This window comes from Gossypium hirsutum, chromosome A12, assembly GCF_007990345.1.
Source record: "Gossypium hirsutum isolate 1008001.06 chromosome A12, Gossypium_hirsutum_v2.1, whole genome shotgun sequence".
NCBI lineage: Eukaryota > Viridiplantae > Streptophyta > Magnoliopsida > Malvales > Malvaceae > Gossypium > Gossypium hirsutum.
Window position 1 is genome coordinate 715,474 of NC_053435.1, and position 21,025 is coordinate 736,498.

Sequence of the window (21,025 nt, forward strand, 5' to 3'; positions counted from 1 at the left end):
CCCATGTGAAAATGCTCAGGCCATGTGGATCCTAAAGACAGCTCTATTTGTCTGATTTTTGCCCCTTTTTCGCTCCTTTCACTTCCCTACGCTCACCTAAGTATAAAAACATAAATTTAAAGAATTAGGAGCATCAAATTCACTAATTCACATAATAAATCATCCAAAAACATGCCAAGCATGGGATTAAAACATGTTACTTTTATGGTTTATCAATTAGCCATACTCAAACCAAGCTAATAATTCAAAGTTAACACTTTTATAGCACCTATGTACATGCCACAAAATCAAGCCTAAAACGATCAAAAGACTACCGAATAGATGGTAGGATAGTGTGGTCTTCAAGCTGATCCGATCAACAGGTTTCACAAATTAACGATCTATAAGGAAAAAGGAAAAGAAACGGGTAACCATAACGAACGCTTAGTAAGTCTATATGAAATTTACTTAACTTACCTAAACATTTATAACAATTTAACAATTGAAACACATTAATATGAACATGGGATTTTTTGGCAACCTTATACTTTCATGCACAATTCAATCACACAATCACTATGTTAGTTCATTCGCATATCAAACCATAATACCAAAATCATGTACGTATATAACCATTTCATATTATAACATTACTGTTGACTATGCTCAATTTGTAAATTGTTGGGAAATGTGACCATATTGTAATAAAAATGTAATTGTTTTCTATGTATTTGAAAAATGAATAAATAAATTTCACATTTCACTATTATGTCTTTTATATTTTTATCTTTCATGCATAGCGAAATTATGTCAAGCAAATATTAGCTCATTGATAGTCTAAGTTCAAACTGATGATAAGTGATATTGTAATAAAGTTTACATTGCGAGAAAAGCAACTTACTTCAATAGATAAACTAAACGAGTCTAAAATCTCGTAAAAGAATCAAAGTGAGCATTTGATTCAAATATTGAGAAAAATTATTATGGCGTCTACAATTCCAATTGAAATGATGGCTGGTCCTGGTTATCGGAACGGTTGACTCCAGGGGTAGAGACATAGATGTATTCATTGGCAAAATGATACATTGGACTAGTCTCAAGATGAATTAATTCTGAATTTGTTTGTGAATTAATTCACTTGTGACATTCATGGTGTGATTTATCTAAATCCTGAGTTAGTCACTGACCATGCGTATGTAACTCATGTGCTTTGATATAAGTGGAGGCTTATGCTCTAAAGATGATCGAGTCGGTAAACGGTATGTTGGGTATATGACTTTGTATGGCATGACTTTACTAGCAACAATGGAATTCATAGCTCAATTAAAGAGTTAATGATATGCTCTCATTGGCATTGCGTGAATTGATAAATATGGAACATGACCACGGGTTGCTTGTTCTTGAACGAACAATTTATCACAGTCATTTGTTGACTGTGATCATGTTAATCATTAAGAAGACACAATTGTAACAATGAGATAAAATAGAATTGTATTGAGTGAACGGATTTAACTCAAATGAATTAAGAATATCATATAAGGGTAACATACATATGACGAGATCATTGGACAAAACAGTTAGATGAATTGTTTTCATAAAGAATATATAATAAGGAGTTTGCAATCAAGGTACTCATTGTAGACTGGCTCTATGATGCGAATTATCGGAATGATACTTCTAGACAAAATTACAATAACTAGAGCCTAGTTGTATATGTTCAATTGATCATTCCACTAGCTCGATAAAAGCTCGAACAGGCTACATTTGAATTAGAAGAAAATTCTACGACTTTGGAAATAATTTAATTTAGTTGACTTATTCGATGTGGAATTAAATTAGGCAGCCATAAGAATTGTTCAACTAGAGAATTTGATTAAAATTTTTTAAAAAAATTAATTTAGAAAATCTAAGGGATTTTTGGGAAAATTAATTTTGATCAAGTAAAACTAAATTAATCAAATTAATTAAAATTAGTATGATATTTTTAGAAATTAATTTTCAAATTAATTTGAACTAGACGGATGGAAGTAGTTGTCTGAATTGTTCGATCATTAGTCCGATTTAAACAATATTGGACTTTATCCTTGTAATTTGGTTATTTTTAGTCTCTATGCTTTTTGAATTTTAAAATTAAAGTCCTGATCAAATGGTAGTTGTTAAATTTATTATTTGAAGTTTTTTTAATTCCAAAATTTGAAGTGACAAATATATTATTACACGTGTAATGCCATGTCAACTTATTATTTTCACATTTTGCTCATGAAAAAACTAGTTAATAGATTTGACTGTTGCTATTTGTGTCAAGACTTAAATTTCAAAAATTCGAAAAATAAAGGAACTAAGAATGATCAAATTAAACAACATGCACAAAATTTAAGTCTAGAGTAAACTTTCAAAATTGAAAAAAGCACAGGGACTAAAATTAAGAAATTTGAAAAATAAGGAGACTAAATTTGATCAAATTAAAATATAGGGACTAAATCTACAACTTACTCAAATACAAGGACTAATAGAAGAATTTGACTCTTTTTTTATAAATACTCTCTAACCAAAATTTATTAAATTAAAACAACTACAAAATACTATCCATTCTTTCTTCTTCAAAACTCTCTCATCTTCTGTCCATTTCTTTTCTCCGATCACTCGCTGTTTATCGCTTGAAAAGAGGTCACTTCTTTTTCCCTTTTTATTTTTGGTTCTTTATTTGATTTTTTTCCTTTTCCTGGGTAAAATTATTTTCTTTTTTCTTTTTTCAAACAGTTAAATTCTCTCTTTTTTCTTTTCTCTTCAGCCAAACAGAGCATTGTTTCGTAAGTCGTTTTCCTTCGTTTCATGTTAGGATTCCTTTCGGATTATTGTTATTCTATTTTTTAATGAAAAAGAATCTAATAAGAAAGTTCTTTTTTTCTTCTTTGATACAAAATTAGCTTTTGTTGTCTTTTTAATATCCAGTCTTGGCGTTAGGGTTTCTACTTTCGGTTCATCTGATTCTATGATACACTATTTTATATTAATCATATCTCCCTCCTTTGTTTTTCTCCATTACTAATTGGAAGAAATTCTATCAATTGATCGGTCATTTTGCATGTAATATTTTTGTTTAATTTATTCCTCAATTCTGTTGTTAAAATTAAGCTTTTATACTTTTACGTTTGATTAATGTGATTAAAATTATGGTTCTCCTCTTGAATACTTCTTTCATCGTTTTTTACTTTGATTACAGATTTCATGTAAATTTTTATTACTTTATTTGCAGGTTAATAGCTTTCCACTATGGGGTTTAAAAAGGTTTATAAATGCTTGATGGATATTTTCCCGCAGGTATTTCTTTTTACTCATTTTTAATCCCATGCTGTATTTGATTTATGTATGTGTATAACATAAAACATAGTGATTTGGAAAAAGAAATGTAACAAACATGCAGTGAAAGTATTTTTTCTTACACCTACTGCACAGGTTGATTCACGAATTCTAAAAGCTGTTGCTATAGAGAACTCTAAGGATGTGGACGCAGCGGCAGAGATTGTTCTGTCTGAGATTCTGCCTTACCTATCTAAAGGAACCGTGGCTGGTAGTTCTTCCTGGCGGAATCGGAGCCCTCCTGTGCAAGCAAATGAAGGTAGCTTTTTTTATGATTTAGTTGTAGACTTGTTTTTTTCCGCATTGTGTTTTGGCAGTTTTGCAAGTTTGTGGAATAATTAGTTGTTATCTCTGTATGTTCTGTATTGTGGTTTGGAGGGTAACTGCCTTGCATATTGGAGTTTATGCATTGATCTATTCACCTGTTCAATTTCATGCATATATTGTTTGTTGAAATTGCAGCTGTCGACGAGGAAGAAAGCAATCAATCAAGGCCGAATAATGTGTTGTTGGGGAAAACAGCATGCTCTTCTGCAGAACCATTGTTCGAACCAAATAAAGTTGCCAGAGACATTGGTCTTACAGGTTCTGCCACCAATGTGGATTCTGTTGAGCCACCAAATGCAGCGAGTACTTCAAAATTTCATGAGAACAAAAATAATGAGCCTGCTGATATTGAAACTGATGAATTGATTTTGTTGGGGAGCTCAGAAAGAAGTGGTGAAAGTGGGAAAGATAGATCTGGTGTCATCTTGAATACTTCAGGGATCGAGAGTTCTCTTCTATATGTGAATCATGAAATTAGGGAGTCCGGTTCATCGAGTAAAGACCGACCCATAGACATTGAAGATGGGTTTGTAAGGGCTCCTCATGCTTCATCAGATACTGCTGATAATTCTACCTCACTTCTGGAGAATACTGGTACTAGTGGCAGCTCTAGTGGTCATTTAATTTTTGATGGGCCTGTAGACTTGCATGCAGTTTCATGCAGAAACAGTTCATTAAATGCAACCTTGGTAGGGGAAGAAAATGCTGTGGCTGCTCTGGTTCCATCATCTTCTCAAGAACAAATGCAAGAAGCCCTGAGAGCTGGTCTTCATTCTGAAAGTAGTCACTCTAGTGATTCTGAGAAACAAGAAAGTGGTGCATTGGGTAATAATGAGGATGATACCTTCAATTCTGTAGTTAGTAGGTCTAGTCAAACATGCAGAATTGATCTGCTTGAAGAGGTCATTGAAGATGCTAAACATAACAAGGTACTCTTTGCTCTAAACCTTTTACTCTTGTAAAATTTGGAGGCTAATTGGGTATGAGAATGGATTATTTACAATGACGACAATGCTACTAGTCTGCTGTGTCATTCAGCTGTGGCATGAGGTTCTTAACTCTGATGTTATTGCTTATTTAAGAAGCTTTTCAATGTGAAAAGTTAGGTCATTATTTCCTTTGTTCTATTTTGGGATGGCATACCCTTACGATGTTTTGGTGTAGAAAACTTTGTTTCAGGCTATGCAGTCAATCATGAACTTGATGAGAGAAGTTGAACTTCAAGAGGAAGCTGCAGAACAAGCAAAAGAGGAATGCGCCATGGGTGGTTCAGATATTCTCGTCAAGGTGGAGGAACTTAAACAGATGCGGCCACATGCAAAGGAAGCAAATGACATGGTTGTGCGCTTGTTTGTTAATAGCCCCCTTTTTTAAGTCATAGAACATATTGTAGTTCTATTTTTTTTAAAGAGTATGAAAGCTCAGCCATTGGCATCTCTTTTGCAGCATGCTGGAGAAGTATATGGGGAGAAGGCAATTCTAGCCACTGAAGTGAGAGAGCTTCAAAGTCGCTTGCACAGCTTGTCAGAAGAAAGAGATAAATCCCTTTCCGTTCTCGATGAGGTATTTTAGGAACAAATTAATTCGCCATCTAGTTGATAATTAGTAGAAAATCTTGTCTTGATATAATTTGCTTTGGTATGGTTCATTTGTCTGTTTAGTTATATGTATGTGATAAATTATCTTGATCTTGGTTGTTCAATATGTTTATCCATGCTGTTGGGCATACGGAGAAGTTGAAAAATTTTACAAAAAAACCTTTGTGCAATAAACCAATTTTTGGTTGACTTCATCTATTTTGAGATAAATCAGCCATTTCTTGAAACAGATTCATCACTGGGTAAGTTTTCTAGAGATTTGTACTTGATCATCCTTTGAATTAATCAATTATGGTGTATTTAACAAGGAACATGATGTTTCCATGAAAGACTTTGTTATACTCATTATTTTTACCTGTATGCATTTATCCGCAGATGCATCAAACCCTTGAAGCTCGACAAGCTGCTGCAAAGGAGTTGATGAAAGCTGCAGAGCAGGAAAAGCTGGAAAAAGAAGAATCTGCCCTTAATGCTCTTGCTGAGCAAGAAGCCATTATGTTGAAAGTGGTCCAAGAGTCAGAGACCTTACAGCAGGAGGCAGAAGAAAATTCCAAGGTTGCTTTCATTTCTGTGCACCCTGTATTAGTACTTGCTAGTCTTAACAAAATTTTGAAATAGATTACTTATTTGGACTTACTATATTCTATGTTTATGTTCAACTGCAGTTACGTGAGTTTCTTATGGACTGTGGTCAGATTGTTGACTCATTACAGTAAGTTTTATTGCCTGGCTATTATTTTTATCAATTCGCATCAAACATTTTTTTTTTCATATTATAAGTCTGATTTATGATGGATCACCATATATATGATGGTTATGCATTTGTTATTTAGGATTGATCAGCACCAAGGATATTCAACTCCATGTGATAGAATGGATCAATTCATGAATAATATTATCATATGTGGATATATTCCAAACTATCTTCTTGTTTTACATATATTAGCTCTGATTTGACGTTTGCAAGAGGAACTGAATAGCAGTGGAGGATGGTAACATTTTACTGTTCATCCTTTTTTCCAGGGGAGAAATATCTGTTATTTGCCAGGATGTGAGATTGCTTAAAGAGAAGTTCGATGAGCGTATCCCATTGAGCAAATCCATTTCCTCAAGCCAAACCAGCTGCATCCTGGCCTCTTCCAGCTCATCTCTGAAAAGCATGGCATCTGATCTTGGTCCCGAGCAGGGAGAGGCAACTAAAATCCTGGAGAAGAAAAGCCCAACACCATCTGTTGATATGCAGTCACCAAAAAGTAGATCATACGAAGAACAATACAAAGCTGATGACAAGGAGTTACTGGATGAGGGGTGGGAATTTTTTGATGATGTTGAAATCAAGATATAGTACAGTGAAGCTATGTGTATCTTTTTCTTTTTTTTTGACAAAAAGCTATATGAATCTTTTGATAGAACATTAAGGGGACCCTTTCCTAGCTCATAAATGGCTGTTACCAGTCTTAATAACAATTAGTTTAATACTACAATCCAGTACTATTTGAGTGACTAGGTATTTACCTCTAGCATATATATATAGCCTATAGGCAGTTTCTTTTAAACCTTATACTACTATATGTTAGTGCAAAATACTAATGCACAACTTTTGTACAGCATTAATTATTGAATAAGTGAATGGATCATGCAGATGCTCGCTTTATTGAATGATGAAGCTCGTTAATTCTTCTAATATTCTTGCTAATCTTTAGCCCTAGTAAACTTGGGTTAGTGCGTTGCTTGCATGTATCTTGCAACTTATTCTCTGTTGCTTCTGGCTGTATTGAAAGCCTGTTAGGTTGGGTTTTACCTTAACCAAAACACAACCCTAATTTGATAAAGTGGATAACCAACTCTTTTTTTTTTTTTCATAAGGACCTCTGAGCAAATTGATTTTTTCTAAAAAAATAATGAGTAACTAAAGAGAATTAATTGTGGTATTCACTTCTCTTATCAATTTATCTTATTTTTTATTGGTATAATAGTTCTGAATGTTTACTAATTCTGTCGATTTGGTTTTAATTTTAAAAAAAATTAATAAATTTAGCCCTAAACATTGTATACCTTCTATTAATTTTGTCTCAATTCTAAATTTGTTAGATATCTAATGAGAGCTAAATTTATTGAATTTTTTAAAATCATGACCAAAATGATATAATTTGTAAATATTAAAGGTTAAATTTGTTATTATACCAATAAAAAATAGGATAAATTGACTGAAAAAAGTAAACCCTATGATTAGTTTTATTTAATTACTCATCTTGATAAGGATTAAATTGCTTATTCTTTTAAAAGGATCAATTTGCTCAATATCAAAATTAAGATGGACTAAAAAGGTTGTTTTTACCCTCATTAGCGATTAAAATATGGGGCCTTAATGTTTTTGGTGAAAGCAAATTTGCATTAACTTGTGGAACTACTCTGCTCTTGCAGTGGCATATTAAAAGGAATCTTTTACAACACACACACACAAAAAAAAAAATGGAACCCAACATGTTAATTTATCAGCTTTGTTCTTCTGAAATTCATGTTTAGGCACTGTTCATCAGCCTTAACAATCCTGTCTTGAATCTAATTTTTATACCTCCTAAAAGATAAAGAGAAGAAGAAGAAGAAGAATCCCCACCTCCTACTTGAAGGGTGATCTCTGTTTCTAAACTATACATCATAATCATCCATTAACTCTCTCATTCATGCCAACAAAGGAGTAACACAGTACATCTCCATATAATATAAAGCCTTCCCCTCTGCTCTCTTATTTGCTTCGAACACCTTTCCCATGTCCGTACCTTCATATTCCTCATTGAAATTGAGCTTCCTCCCATATCTTCACAACCAGAACTGAAAAAAAAAAAAAAAAAAAACCTGAAAACTTCCTTGTTTGGTAATAATTATAGCTAGGTTCAAGTTTTTATAGGAAGATACATGGTGAGAATATTTAATCGATTATGTGGTGGATGACAAATGTTGCCCCCCTTTTAGTTGTGTCAATGACGTTGGCACCCACTGGTTTTTGAGTAAAAGAAGACAAAGCCAAAACAGAGCTGATTTAAGCTTTGTCTGTTTGCCAAACTAATCTTTGATAATGACTTGCCATTGCCCTATCAGCTTCTTGTCTGAAGGAAGAAGGGTCATCTCATCCTTATCTGTGTCTCCCACGCTTTGCCCTCTATTCATGCACATATTACCAACCCCGTGTTACCAGTGTACAAAGTTTCTAGTTGTTTAACATGTTTAAAACCGATTCCAACAGAGACATTAGATAATGCTATTTTTATTTTTATGTAAAAATAAATATGGGTAAAAAGATTTTTCCTTTTTCTCTCAATTTCGATGTTGTGTAAACCGGCCTCTCTAAAAAAAATCGAAACAATTTAGTCCTTAATAATTTTGAAAATGAACGATTAAGGATAATTAATCATAGTGTTAATAATGTTTTTTGTCAATTTTACATAAATTGATTAGTATAATAATAAATTTGGATTTCATAATTTATACATTCTATCAATTTAGTCATAATTTAACAATTTTAGCCCGCAATTTTTTTTGTAAACGTTTAAATAATGAGGCTAGATTTGTTGAAATTTTTTAGTATCAAAACCAAATTAACAAAATAAGTAAACATCGAGGGCTAAATTTATTATACTGCTAATAAAAAATATAGACAATTGACAAAAACATTAATACCGGGATTAATTGTCCTTAGTTACTCACTTTCAAAACTGTCAGGTATTAAATTGCTCCAATTATTTTAAAATAAATTAATTTGCTCAATTTTGAAATTGAAAAAGATTAAAGAGTTTTTTTACTATAATTTTTTTACATTTAAAATAATAAAAATAATTTAAAATTTTTATATTAAAAAAAACTTCAAAAACAATTTTTTTAGAAATACTTGTCAACTAAATTGTAATTTTTTTAAGGAAAAAAAAAACAAGGAGTGCTTAAAAGTATTTATAGTTCCTCCCTAACCTTTAAAAATAGAAGGATAATACGTAATAACATACTCGAAACCACGTCATCTTACACTAACAACAATACCAATAGTAATCAAGTTAATATTCAATAAGCGGGTTAGGTGTATTTTTAAGATAACCAAATTATATTCAATAATTTGTTGGTTATTAATTTTATTTTTAAGCTAATTAACAACTGTCCTAAACATGATTCAGAGGTCATATCACACAAATAAATATTTGTAAACAGAATCAGCATCATTCATGGAATATTAAAACAAAAACTTAATTTTTTAAAATAATATACCTAACACTACAACCATATTTATAAATTTCAACTTGATACACAAATATATATATATAATATGATACCAGTACACCAACATATTCATACGTAAACCTTGTATTAAGAGTTAAATCGTATTTTATATTTTTATTCAAAAAAAATAGACAACCTAATCTCACTACGTTAAAACAAAGAGCAAATTAATGATATCTTTTAAAATTTTCATCACTTCGAACTGTTAAAAATTGACAGAAAAATCAAACAGGTATATATAAAGACCTTTTTTAACAGTAAAAATGGACGAGATTTTTAATAAAAAATCAGTTTACTCTTTAATTTAATGTACAGAGACTAATTTGTTTATTTTTTTAGTATGAATATATTATTTAATGGTTTTTATTATCTTGAGATTATGTATTATTTTATACTTAATTTGGGCTTATCCCATATATATCTCACAAGTTACATGTGAATATGTGCATCTAATTATTTTTTATTTTTAATAAAATATTTAAATTTATAAAATTAATGTAAGTCAAATAAGTAAAATATATTAAGAATAATTATCTTTCTATAATGTTGCACATTCATACCTTCTGCAGTTCAATTTTTATTCTTTTGATCCCTAAAAAAAAATTATTTATATTATAAATTCATTAAATAATATTATTATTTTGAGTTCTAAAATAAATAAATTGTATGTTGTAAGTGTTTGAATAATTTTTTTTATTTTAATCTCATAAGTGAACAATAATGTTTTTGCTTTGTAGGATTTTTTTAAAAAAAATCAATATTAATAATTATAAAATTAATTAAGTGATAATCAAATTAAAATAATAAGTGGAGTTTAATATGGATACAAATTTTAATTACATAATAAATTATGGGAAAATATTTGGTACTCTGACGGTGAAATTTTTAAATTCGATAAGTGTTCTATAAGAGTATAGTAAAAAAATTAAAAATGAGAGACATCAATTTTTTAATAATGCTTGTGAAATAAAAAAAATACACTGTTAGTCTACCAAATATTAACTTATAAATTATTACTTTAATGTCAATTTAGTAATAAACTAAACGCTAAAAGATATTTTTAATTATTTCAAAATTTTCTATAAAATCTTACTTTTTTTAAAAGGTAAATTCTTCTATTCATTTACAATTCAGAGAGAAAATAATAGCAAACACTCATCGTAGATGATAAATGGCAAGCTCCATCAACACGACAAAAGCTTTAACCTTAGTATCAATAGAAAATTATGACAAGTTGACAATTGACTTTGTCACAACTCAAGCACAACATATCTGGAGTGATTGCAAGCACTTAATATGATAAGAAAATCAACCCCGAATGGTTCAAAGCGGTGAGCAAAAATCGACAAAAGAATCGAGTATTCACCAAACTAGAGAGGACGACAACAAAATCATCCCTAAAATTACTTGTAAAACTAAAATTTCATGTATAAGCAATGCTAAAAAAGTGCTACAAAAGCAGACAAATATAAAATCTTACTTATATATATATTATATAGAATTATTACTCATTATGTATCAAATTGGTAAAAGTATCATCAAGACCCTTGTACTAAGAGTCGGATTGCATTTTGCCCTCTCCATTAAAAAAATGAGCAAATTAGTCTCTATACATTGGTCCTTTTAAAATTTTATCCATTTTTACAGTTAAATTAGTCTTTATAGCTTCAAATTGCTAGTTTTTAATATTTAGAAATCGATGAAATTTTTACTACAAAGGACCAATTTGCTCTTTAATACAATCTAACTTTTATAAAGTATAAAGATTAATTTACCAACTTTTTTTATATAAGAAAAGAATAAAATATAACTAACTCTTAATATAAAGACTTCGACGATACTTTTACCGTATCAAATTCTACATAGAAGTGACAAAATGAGCGGAAAAGCTCAGAACATAGCATGAGTCAGCCCATCATGGGTGGTGCTGGTTCAAGATTTGTTGTTGATCCCATGGGCCAACATGCCATGAATTTCATGGGCAAAGGAATCACCTAATGTATCTATTCATGTGTTGGATCAAGTCACCGTCTCTTTTTTAATTGGTTAAAATAGGCTGCAGGTACCTATGTTCTTCAATAATTTGGAATTTAGTACGTTTACTTTTATTTTGAAGTATTTAGTTTAAGATTTAAAAATACAAGTCCAATTATTAGCACAGATAGAATTCTTCTATTAAATTCAGGTTCATTACAACCTCAATTTTTATGTCGCATGGCTACCAAAATGAATATTCATTTATTTCAAACTGTCAAACCAATAAATTTAACAGAAAAATAGCTTAATTTACAATTTTAATATTTATAATTACATTTATATTTAATTTTTAAAATACATGGACTAAATCTCAACTTCTATAAAATCACAATGTATTTTGACCACTAATTTAAAACGAAAGAAGAGGGAAAACAATGACATCTTTGTGATGTTAAAATACCCATTATTTAAAGGCATAATGTCAAATTTAGCTATCAACATTTATATATTTTTTCAATTTAACCCTTATTCGAAATGTCACGAATTCAAAACCATATTTTAATGGCGCTTTCTAGAAAAATGTAAAATAAAGATAAATGTTACAGAAAAAAGAACTTTCAGTGACGTGTTAATTGTCCTTTTGTGACGCTTTTGAATTTTTTGTGACATTTCGAAAATGTCACTGATGTTAAAATTTTTTTGTAATTATTATTATTTTTTTAAAATTCTAACATATAGTTATAACATTAAATGTATAAATTTTTTAAATAAATATGACACAATATTAATATTAATGTTAATTAAATTTGATGATCAACTTTTTAAAAAAAGTTGAATTATTTTTTTAATGAAAATATTAACTAAAACGTTAAATTTTTAAACATGAAAGTTTCCATGATCATCGATATGTACTTCATACTAATATTTTTCCTGAATTTTTATATTTTTTGAATTTTGAATATTATTTTTGAATATTTTTATAATTTTTAAATTATCTATTGACATGATATATAAAACAAATAGTACCTAGTCAATATAAAGTACATGTGGACTGTCATGCCAATATTATTAAAAAATTAATGTTTTAGTCAATATTTCTGTTGAAAAAAATGATTCGGTACTTTTTAAAAAATTAAATACCAAATTTAACTAAAAAAATAAGAAATGAATTTACAAAAGATACAAACATTGAAAGCTAAAAAAGAGTATAAAATCTTTAAAAAATAAAAAATATATGGCCAAATAGTCTCCGCAGTCACGTGTAGCGTGCCTTGTCGTGAGTGAGGTCAAATCGACATGCTGGCCGGGCACCATTGCCGGCCGTGACAAACCAGTTCAGTCTCAGTGTCTACGTACACGATACACCATGAACTCATGCACACGAAGCCTTGATCCAGCTAGTGGGCTGAAGCATGCCACGTTTGTGGTTTTACACTTTACATTTTGCAACCGTCGTCTTCGAAAGGGAGATGATTGATTACATTCCGCATGCCGGGGGTCCACCGGAGGTGACAAAACAACAAAGAAATTAAGTAGGGTATTATTAATTTATCATGTGATGAAAATGGCCCTGAAATATTTATCCATGTTGTAGGACAGATTCTATCTTCACTATATTACAGGTATGGACCTCACATGTTTTCCCCCATTGGATTTGTAACCAACAAACTTAGTCTTTTACACCAGTTTTGCTTCATGTAATATCAATGGAGAACTCTACAATTAGATTACATTGTAAGCTTAATAAAAGGGGTACAAAAGGCTTCAAACTAATCTATTATGATTCAAATAGAAAATTCTTCATAACATTGTCGATCGATTTTCCAACAATCAAATGTATTATCCCTCAAATGGTATTATGATTGCAAGTAAGTGGCTTATATGTCTCAGGTGCTCCCGACTTTGTGAATTGGGCACACTTGTCATGGACCGCAGATCAAAACTCGTGGTCATTGCACACAGAATGTCTTATAAAAGTCAGCTTACTAAATGAGGCTCATTTGACTCACATTAACTAGTCTAACTCGTGGAACCCATGAAGAAGCCTATCTATTTGAAGTTTTGGTGGCCCACTGAAACATCTCGATAAAACTAGAGTTGTCAAAGTAAATAGTATAAATCCTAAATGAATAAGATTGTATAGAGTTTAAATCCCTTAGGACTCTTAATTGTAGATAAGCTCTATATTGACCGTTAATGTAACTCAAACAGTACCATTAGTTATGAGAGAACTCAATTATAAATAAAGGCCTTCCTCGTCATTGTATTCACTCAGTTGTAGTCATTTATAGTAATTGAATATTATTGAGAACATTGACTTAAACACTTGGTATGCGATATTTTTCTATGGCTTTTTGTTTCTTCGTAGTTTTTTTTATCTTTCGAGTTTGCTTCGGTGCCTTAAAGAATTCCTGCAAGAATTCTTATTTTTCAAGAGTAGGTTGACTTAGACAAAATTTAAACTTAAGAAATTGCCTAAAGCTAACGAAAGATCTAATCCTGTCACACCCCGAAATTTTGTCATTGCATAAACAAAATATAATAGATATTAAAGTAGATTGTTTACGGCTGAAATGGGTGGGAAAATGAACAATCAGAAAATAAGGATGAGGGGTTCTAAGAGAAAAAAGGTCTAACTTTTCCTTCAGTCCCTAAACTCTTTAGATTTTAGAAATTTAATCATTTTACTTTTATTCAAAAATTAAACTGCAATCGACAAAATTATTAATTGACTTTTTTTTGAAAAATATTAATTGACTTTTGTTAAATTTGAGTGAATGAGATTTTAATTTTTAAATTAGACAATTGAATATTAAATTACTGTATATTCAAATTTACCCGAAATTCATTAATAAGGTTGTAAATTGGATTTTAATTTTCAAATTCGACAAATAGAGTAACTACATTCATAAAATTAAAAGTATAAGAACTACATTTTAAAAGTTCAAAGTATAAGGACCAGATGTAGAATTAAACCAGAAGAATACGTAATGGACCAACTGTCCAATATAAATTTTGCCAAAGTTCCTATCGAGCATGAACTCGGTAGCCCTGCTGCCCTCTATTGAAATGCAGCGTGAAGTCCGATTTTCAAAACCCCAACAATGCTAAACCGGTAAACTAGGAATCGGTCGACCCGTATTCTATAGGGTGGTGGTGGGTTGCATTTAGACAATGTTATGATGGTGGAGTCCATATTCGATTTTCCACTTGCCACCTGTCCCGACAGGAAATTGCGTTTACGCGCACCAGATATTGTCTTCGTACCACACGATTGCTTCTAGCTCTGGTTATGGGACTTTCTCCCGTTAAACGCGTCTTCATTAATTTATTACTCTTAGGTTTTTTTGATATTATTTTTTATAAATATAGATAATATATATTTTAAAATAACATTATCAAAATAAAATCAATTATAAATTAAAAAAAAATATATGGTAGAAGACTCCCTTTTTTTGTTGAAATATTTTCTTTAATTAATATTTATATATTTTGATAAACACAATGAAGACTCCAGAATCCAGTTTTTTTAATTTGAATATTATAAAAAAATAAAAAAAAATATTTGAATAATAATTCAGATAATTAAAAGCGTCAATCATTGAGTCTTGTGCAATATAATAGAAACAAGTAGGGGAGCAGTTGATCAATTAAAAGTTAGCCAAACACAAAATATCTGTGAATATTATATTATAACGGTTTCAGTGTCTTAATTATTTGTCAATTTGTTGTCTTAATTTTCTTTGTAATGTGAAGTTGACTCGCGTAGGACAAACATTTAAAAACAGTTTATTAAGTAAATAATGCATTTTAATAATATTCATTTTGTTGAAATATTTAAGAGAGTGTAAATTTGAATATAGTTAATTAAACGTATATTATCTTTCGATTTAAGGGTTTGTGAGGTTATGAGTAATGGTGAAAGTTATATAAAAATGTATTTAATAATCATGTTTTACAATTACGTGTGCAAAGTTGAGGTTTTGAGTCCTTAAGTGTCTAAATTTGATTCACATTCCGTGTAAATTATTTGTGAATTCTATTTAAATTTATTCTGACTTAGATTATATTGTTAGAAATTGTGTGACTCGAATCCCGTCATTTGTTGAAAAAATAAATACATTCATACGAAGAATCAATGTGATATAGTGATTATAGGTTAGCCAATATGTGCAACAAAAGAAAATTTCAAAAAAAAAAATCAAAACGAGTAGGAAAAATACGTGGAAAAACAAAAGCATTGTGATTTGTGAGTGAGATGTATGAAAAAGATCAAAAAGTGATAAAGTCACAAAAGTGAAAAAACTTAGTCATTGATGAACAAAAACTCGTGAGTTAGCTGTAATTGCTATATTATGTTGTGACTTCCTATGTGGAGAAATAAATAAGACAGTGAGTGGACAAGGGTTACTAAGGGGGAAGAATAAGGAACAATATGATATGTCAAACTATTTTCGTGCTTGAAACTATTTTGATGCTTTCTGTTCTTGAATTCCATACCTATCATAAGTCTTAGAACGTTACAAACCGAAAAGCCCTATGTGATCTAGGTAGACTTATTCATGAATTGACATCATATTAAGTACTTACATTTACAACTATTTGTATTCTACTAAGATAACCAAATTACCTGTATAATTTGTTGATGGATGCAAATGTTTGAAAACCTTAATGTTTGTATACTTTGTAATATATTGAACTTAGGTGTTTGATATTGAAAGTAGTAAGTTGTTTATATATCATGCCAAGATTATGTGTCAACATGAAAATGCCTAGTTATGTACGACCCTAGGAAGTCATTTATGTGGGAATTAACCCAAAATTGATATGGCCTATCCATGAACACCTTAGTCCTGAACCGGTCTGGACTATGAGGTCGAGAGATAAGTAGTTCTTACTGACTCGTTAGTTTAGTGGAAGATAGAGAGATCTTGCTAGGGTAACAACTAGGTTGATTGAGTAAACACCCAAAATAGAAATTAGTTATGAACACCGAAGCGAGCTAATTACCCACGTTTAGATTTGATTAAGTTAGAATTCATTTATCTGAAGTTCCCTTTATTTTTGCTATTTTTATTTCTTTATTTATCAAAACCAAAAATTCTTATTTATGTTTATTCGTAATATGATTTATTTAAAGTACTAATTAGATTTGTTTGTGTTTAGGTTAAAGTTAATTTAGTATTCGTCTCCCATGGGTACGATCCTCAGAGTACTTACCTACTTCTTTGTAACTATATTACAACTCGACCCGTATACTTACGAACACTACCTTAATTCCATTTATTTAGTTGCAGTATTACACTCTAATTAATATCAACATTAGCTATGATTATTTGGCTCAATTCCATGAAGGTTAAATATGATTATTGCTAAATTTTATTATGCCATATATTATAAATTTTGATGTGCATGTTCTATTTTATTTTCTTCTCAACTCTCTTTGCCACATTTTATTCATCTTTCTCACGTTTAAAAAGGATTATTTTTTGGTACGTCAAAGTAGTTTAAGTTAAATATTAATTAATTTAGTACTTGGATTACTTTTGAATTATTTTTTGGGGGTACACTCAGTGTTGTCATCAATATTCGATTATCTACATCTAAAATTATTATGACTTTCTTATTGAAAATGAAATCTGTTCAATTGTTGGTATTTATACTTTTTACTTTCAAATATTATCGTGTCACCTATTATTACTATAAGCGACTTCAAATTTCGTGGTGTAAGTGTCATTTGAAGGCATGTCTTCTTAGAAAAAGGATTGTGTAAAACGATAATTCCATGTCATTCTTATCTCTTTTCAATAAGAGAATGATAAATTAGATTTTTTCCTCCTGATTTTCGGCATTTTCTCATTCTCCTATTGGAAATGAATAGAGATGACGTAGAATTACAGTTTCATACAATCCTTTCTCTAAATCAAGAAGAAGAATCTGATTTGTCATTCTCCTATTAGAAAGGGATAGAGACGACATGAAATTACAGTTTCATACAATCATTTCTCATTAATTAATCGTTTTTTTAGCATTGTTGAATTGTTTTCTGTTATATTTACTATGAAGTTAAAAAGGATAAAAGATGTAAAATATTATGTGAATAACATATTGATTATTAGAACCTTTCTGGGGCATAATAGTAGAATTGTTTTTATTTAATTATATATGAAAATAATTATCCTTTACTTTTCATATTTAATCACTTTTTTTTCATTTGAACAATTAAAATAAAGTTATTGTTGTTGTTAATCATGTAGAAAGATAAAAGCTATTTATTCAATAGACAAATTATAATCGCAATGCATTTAATATAGGGATTAAACTAATTCATTTAGTTACAAGATTAATTTAAAACCATACGTATTTAAATAAAAAAATTTCTCCAAATCGTTTACTTTTCATCTTTTGTTTTACATGGCGTCAGTGCCAACCTTCAGGGGTAAAGCTATAAAATTTATTTAGTGGGTTGAAATTAAATTATAATTTTTACGATAATAAAAATGTAATTTTTAAATGATTAAATCAAAATTTTATCGTTTTAGGAGGGGCAAAATGTAATTTTTCATTTACTAATTTAAAATTTTAAAAGTTTTAAAGGGTCAAAATGGAAAAAGAGTCCTATTGCCAACCTCCAGCTGGCTATCGCCCATCAACCCTTTCTTTCTTTCTTCTTCTCATTCACTACACATGTCTTCTCTCTTTTCAGTTTGCAGATATATTTTGTTGGTATCTTTGTTGTCTTCATAAGTTGTGATGGACATATGATGGTGCCTGCCGCTCACTAAAACTTTACAGGCCACCAGTAGTTTTTCTTGGAAAGTGGGTGGTTTTTCGTCAACTTCTTAATTTGTTTCTATTTTGAGAGTATTTTAGAATAATAAATGATTTCACGTGTCGATCTAAACTAGTGTTGTCTGAAGTTTTATATATATTTTTTGTTTGTTTTTCCATTGTTTAATAAGTCTTCAATTTTAGAAGTTTTTGTCTGCTCTTGTAGCACATTTTTTAGTCTTTCTTATGCATGTAATCTTAGTTTTACATGTGATCTTAAGGATGATTTTGTTGTCCTCTCCTCTAGTTTGATTTATCAATTTTTGATCGCCACTTTGGATAATCCATGGTTGATTTTCTTATTGTATTAAGTACTTGCAATCACTTTAGATATATAATAGTTGAGTTGTAACAAAGCCAATTGTCAACGTATCATAATGTTCTATTGATGCTAAGGTTAAAAGTTTTATTGTGTTGATGGAGTCTGTCATTTACCATCTACGACGAATATTTACTATTTTTTTCTTTAAATTGTATAATTCTATTGAATTAGATTAAGCATGGTTTGGGCAATAATTATATATAATAACTTAAATCTTATATTTTTTTATTGTCCATTATTATAATATATATATTTTTTGTTTTCCGTGCAACCTATTTTCATTTCAATTTTCAAATTAATGAATTTTTATTACTTAAAAAAGTATCTCTATCTTCAGTTCTTTATAATTTCAAGCCTTTCACGTTTCAACTTTCAACTCTTCTTCATTCTCCTTTTCTCCATATTCTTTCTTTTGTGTTCATTCATCTTCTTCTTCTTTTTCTTTCACCCATTTTCTTTACCAATGATTTTCAAAATATAAAAACACAAACGATTGTTGCAGTTTCTCAGTTCATCTTTCTGGTCTTCTTATTTCTTCTAAATCATTCAGCTTCTGCTTGCTCAGTTTATCGATTTCACACTGCTTAAATTCAGGCTTTTTTATATTGGTTTTGAGATGGATAAAGATTTGAGTGTTATTTTTTGGGGTTAGATGAAAATGAACCAAAAATTGAACCCATCTTTTATCCATTTGTCCAGTTCGTAATTGACTATTTAATAACGGTTCAAAACAATTCACGGACCGGTGCCCCGGTTTAAACAATATTGGGGTTTGGTTGTCATCTGCTTCATGGTCCATACCCGGACCCATGTGCTCATACGTCAAAGCAACCTCTTTTTAAGCACAACACCTGTTTTCTCTACATCCTTCCACGTGTACCGGCAGTGCTCGTGCTAGCTGAGTTCAGTTTCGGATTTTCTTATTCCTTAAAATTAAACTAAGGCGCACTCCCGTCTCCCTACTCGCTTCCCATCGAACACGTGGAATCCCCTTGATATTTTCGAGCCACGAAAAAGATATTTCGGATTTGGTGATCTCATCGACACGTACTCCCCCTAATCCTTTCGATTCTCTATCACGGCATTTCAGCAATGTGTGATCAACACGCGTCTTCCTCTTCCCAATGGAAAATCACCACGTGTTATGGGATCGGCAGCAGCAAAATATCCATTTCTCATACGACACGTGTGTTGAACTTTTTTTTTGGGACACTGGTATTTTAGGATTGTTTGCATTGACCATTGCTGTCTCAATGTTCAGAAGAAAAATGAGTGCCCAGAGACGGAGAGTGAATGTTCATCCGAATGATGAGCCTGAGTCGGATGACTCGGGGATACTGAACGAGGGTATTCTCTTACTCGTCTTTGAGTCCATGAAATGGGATTTACAGGTCCTTTGCTTGACTGCTTCGGTGAATCGCAAGCTTAGAGCTATAGCGAAACGGTTGTTGTGGCGGATGGTTGCAGCATTGGCCAACGGGGCCCCTAATGGAAGAATTGGTGGTGGATGGGATGCGCTCGCGAAGCTCATGTTTTTCTGCAGCGGTTGTGAGTCGACTCGTCATTTCATGGTCAGTCGGGCTATTCCTGGTCATTTCACCCGAGCTTCTCGGTTTTCGAAGACTTCGGGTCGGAGTTTCTTGGCCAAGAAGTGTCGGGGCGATTTGTTGTTCGTGAGTGACCCGTGCGAGCATCCAATGGGGGATAAAGAAGACGATCTGGGGATATTCCGAGGGGTATTTCGGGGATTCATGAGATCTAAGACAAGAGCCGGTTTGATCAGACGGCAAGTACCGTTCGACGAGAGAGTGAGGTGCCCTTATTGTGGGACCCGAGTCTGGAGCATGACGGCGGCTCGGCTCGTCCCCAAGAGCGCGGCTAGGCGGCTCGGGTCAGGTGACCGAAGGCTGGAGTATTTCGTTTGTGTGAACGGGCACTTGCACGGGGCTTGCTGGCTCGTACCTCTGTCATCCGATGAAGAAGTATGTGACGATCGGGAGGAAGACGTCGACGGCGACGATGATGATGTGAATGAAGATCATGGCGGCTATGATGAGGTCGATGGGGACGCGTTTAGCCATCAGACGGTGACAAATGGAAGCACGAGCTCGTTAGGGGAAGATGTTTTAGGAGGTGGACCCATCGATTTATTGCTGAACTTGTAAGTAATGATAAAATTTTTGCGCGTATTATAAGAAAGAAACAAATTAGCGGACCAGATTGGTTCTCTCTATGATTTTTCTTTTTTATAATGTAAAATATGACGTCGATGGATTGGGTCCCATTGCTATGCTCTTTTGGCCTCATGTAGTCATGTTAGAAACTGATTTTCTTGGGATTGAAAAATAATGACGTGGATTTTTCA

At 31.4% G+C, this 21,025-nt stretch overlaps 2 protein-coding genes across 5 annotated transcripts; both read left to right on the forward strand.

Moving 5' to 3' along the window:
- The first annotated feature begins 2,551 nt into the window (after positions 1-2,551).
- LOC107930391 (nuclear mitotic apparatus protein 1) lies at positions 2,552-6,923 on the forward strand. Of its 4 annotated transcripts, none has more exons than XM_016862055.2 (10): positions 2,573-2,646; positions 2,740-2,789; positions 3,236-3,300; positions 3,436-3,598; positions 3,802-4,595; positions 4,831-5,004; positions 5,113-5,229; positions 5,640-5,819; positions 5,930-5,976; positions 6,288-6,923. In XM_016862055.2, the coding sequence occupies exons 3-10, from the start codon at positions 3,253-3,255 to the stop codon at positions 6,607-6,609; spliced, it is 1,845 nt and encodes a 614-aa protein (XP_016717544.2). In that variant the 5' UTR covers positions 2,573-2,646; positions 2,740-2,789; positions 3,236-3,252; the 3' UTR covers positions 6,610-6,923. The 4 variants fall into 4 exon arrangements, with proteins under 4 accessions (XP_016717536.2, XP_016717550.2, XP_016717544.2 ...); XM_041082388.1 differs by having other exon boundaries at positions 4,846-5,004; XM_016862047.2 differs by lacking the exon at positions 2,740-2,789 and having other exon boundaries at positions 2,552-2,646.
- Positions 6,924-19,091: 12,168 nt separating this feature from the next.
- LOC107930382 (EID1-like F-box protein 3) lies at positions 19,092-21,025 on the forward strand. Its single transcript, XM_016862035.2, has one exon. The coding sequence runs from the start codon at positions 19,785-19,787 to the stop codon at positions 20,823-20,825; it is 1,041 nt and encodes a 346-aa protein (XP_016717524.1). The 5' UTR covers positions 19,092-19,784; the 3' UTR covers positions 20,826-21,025.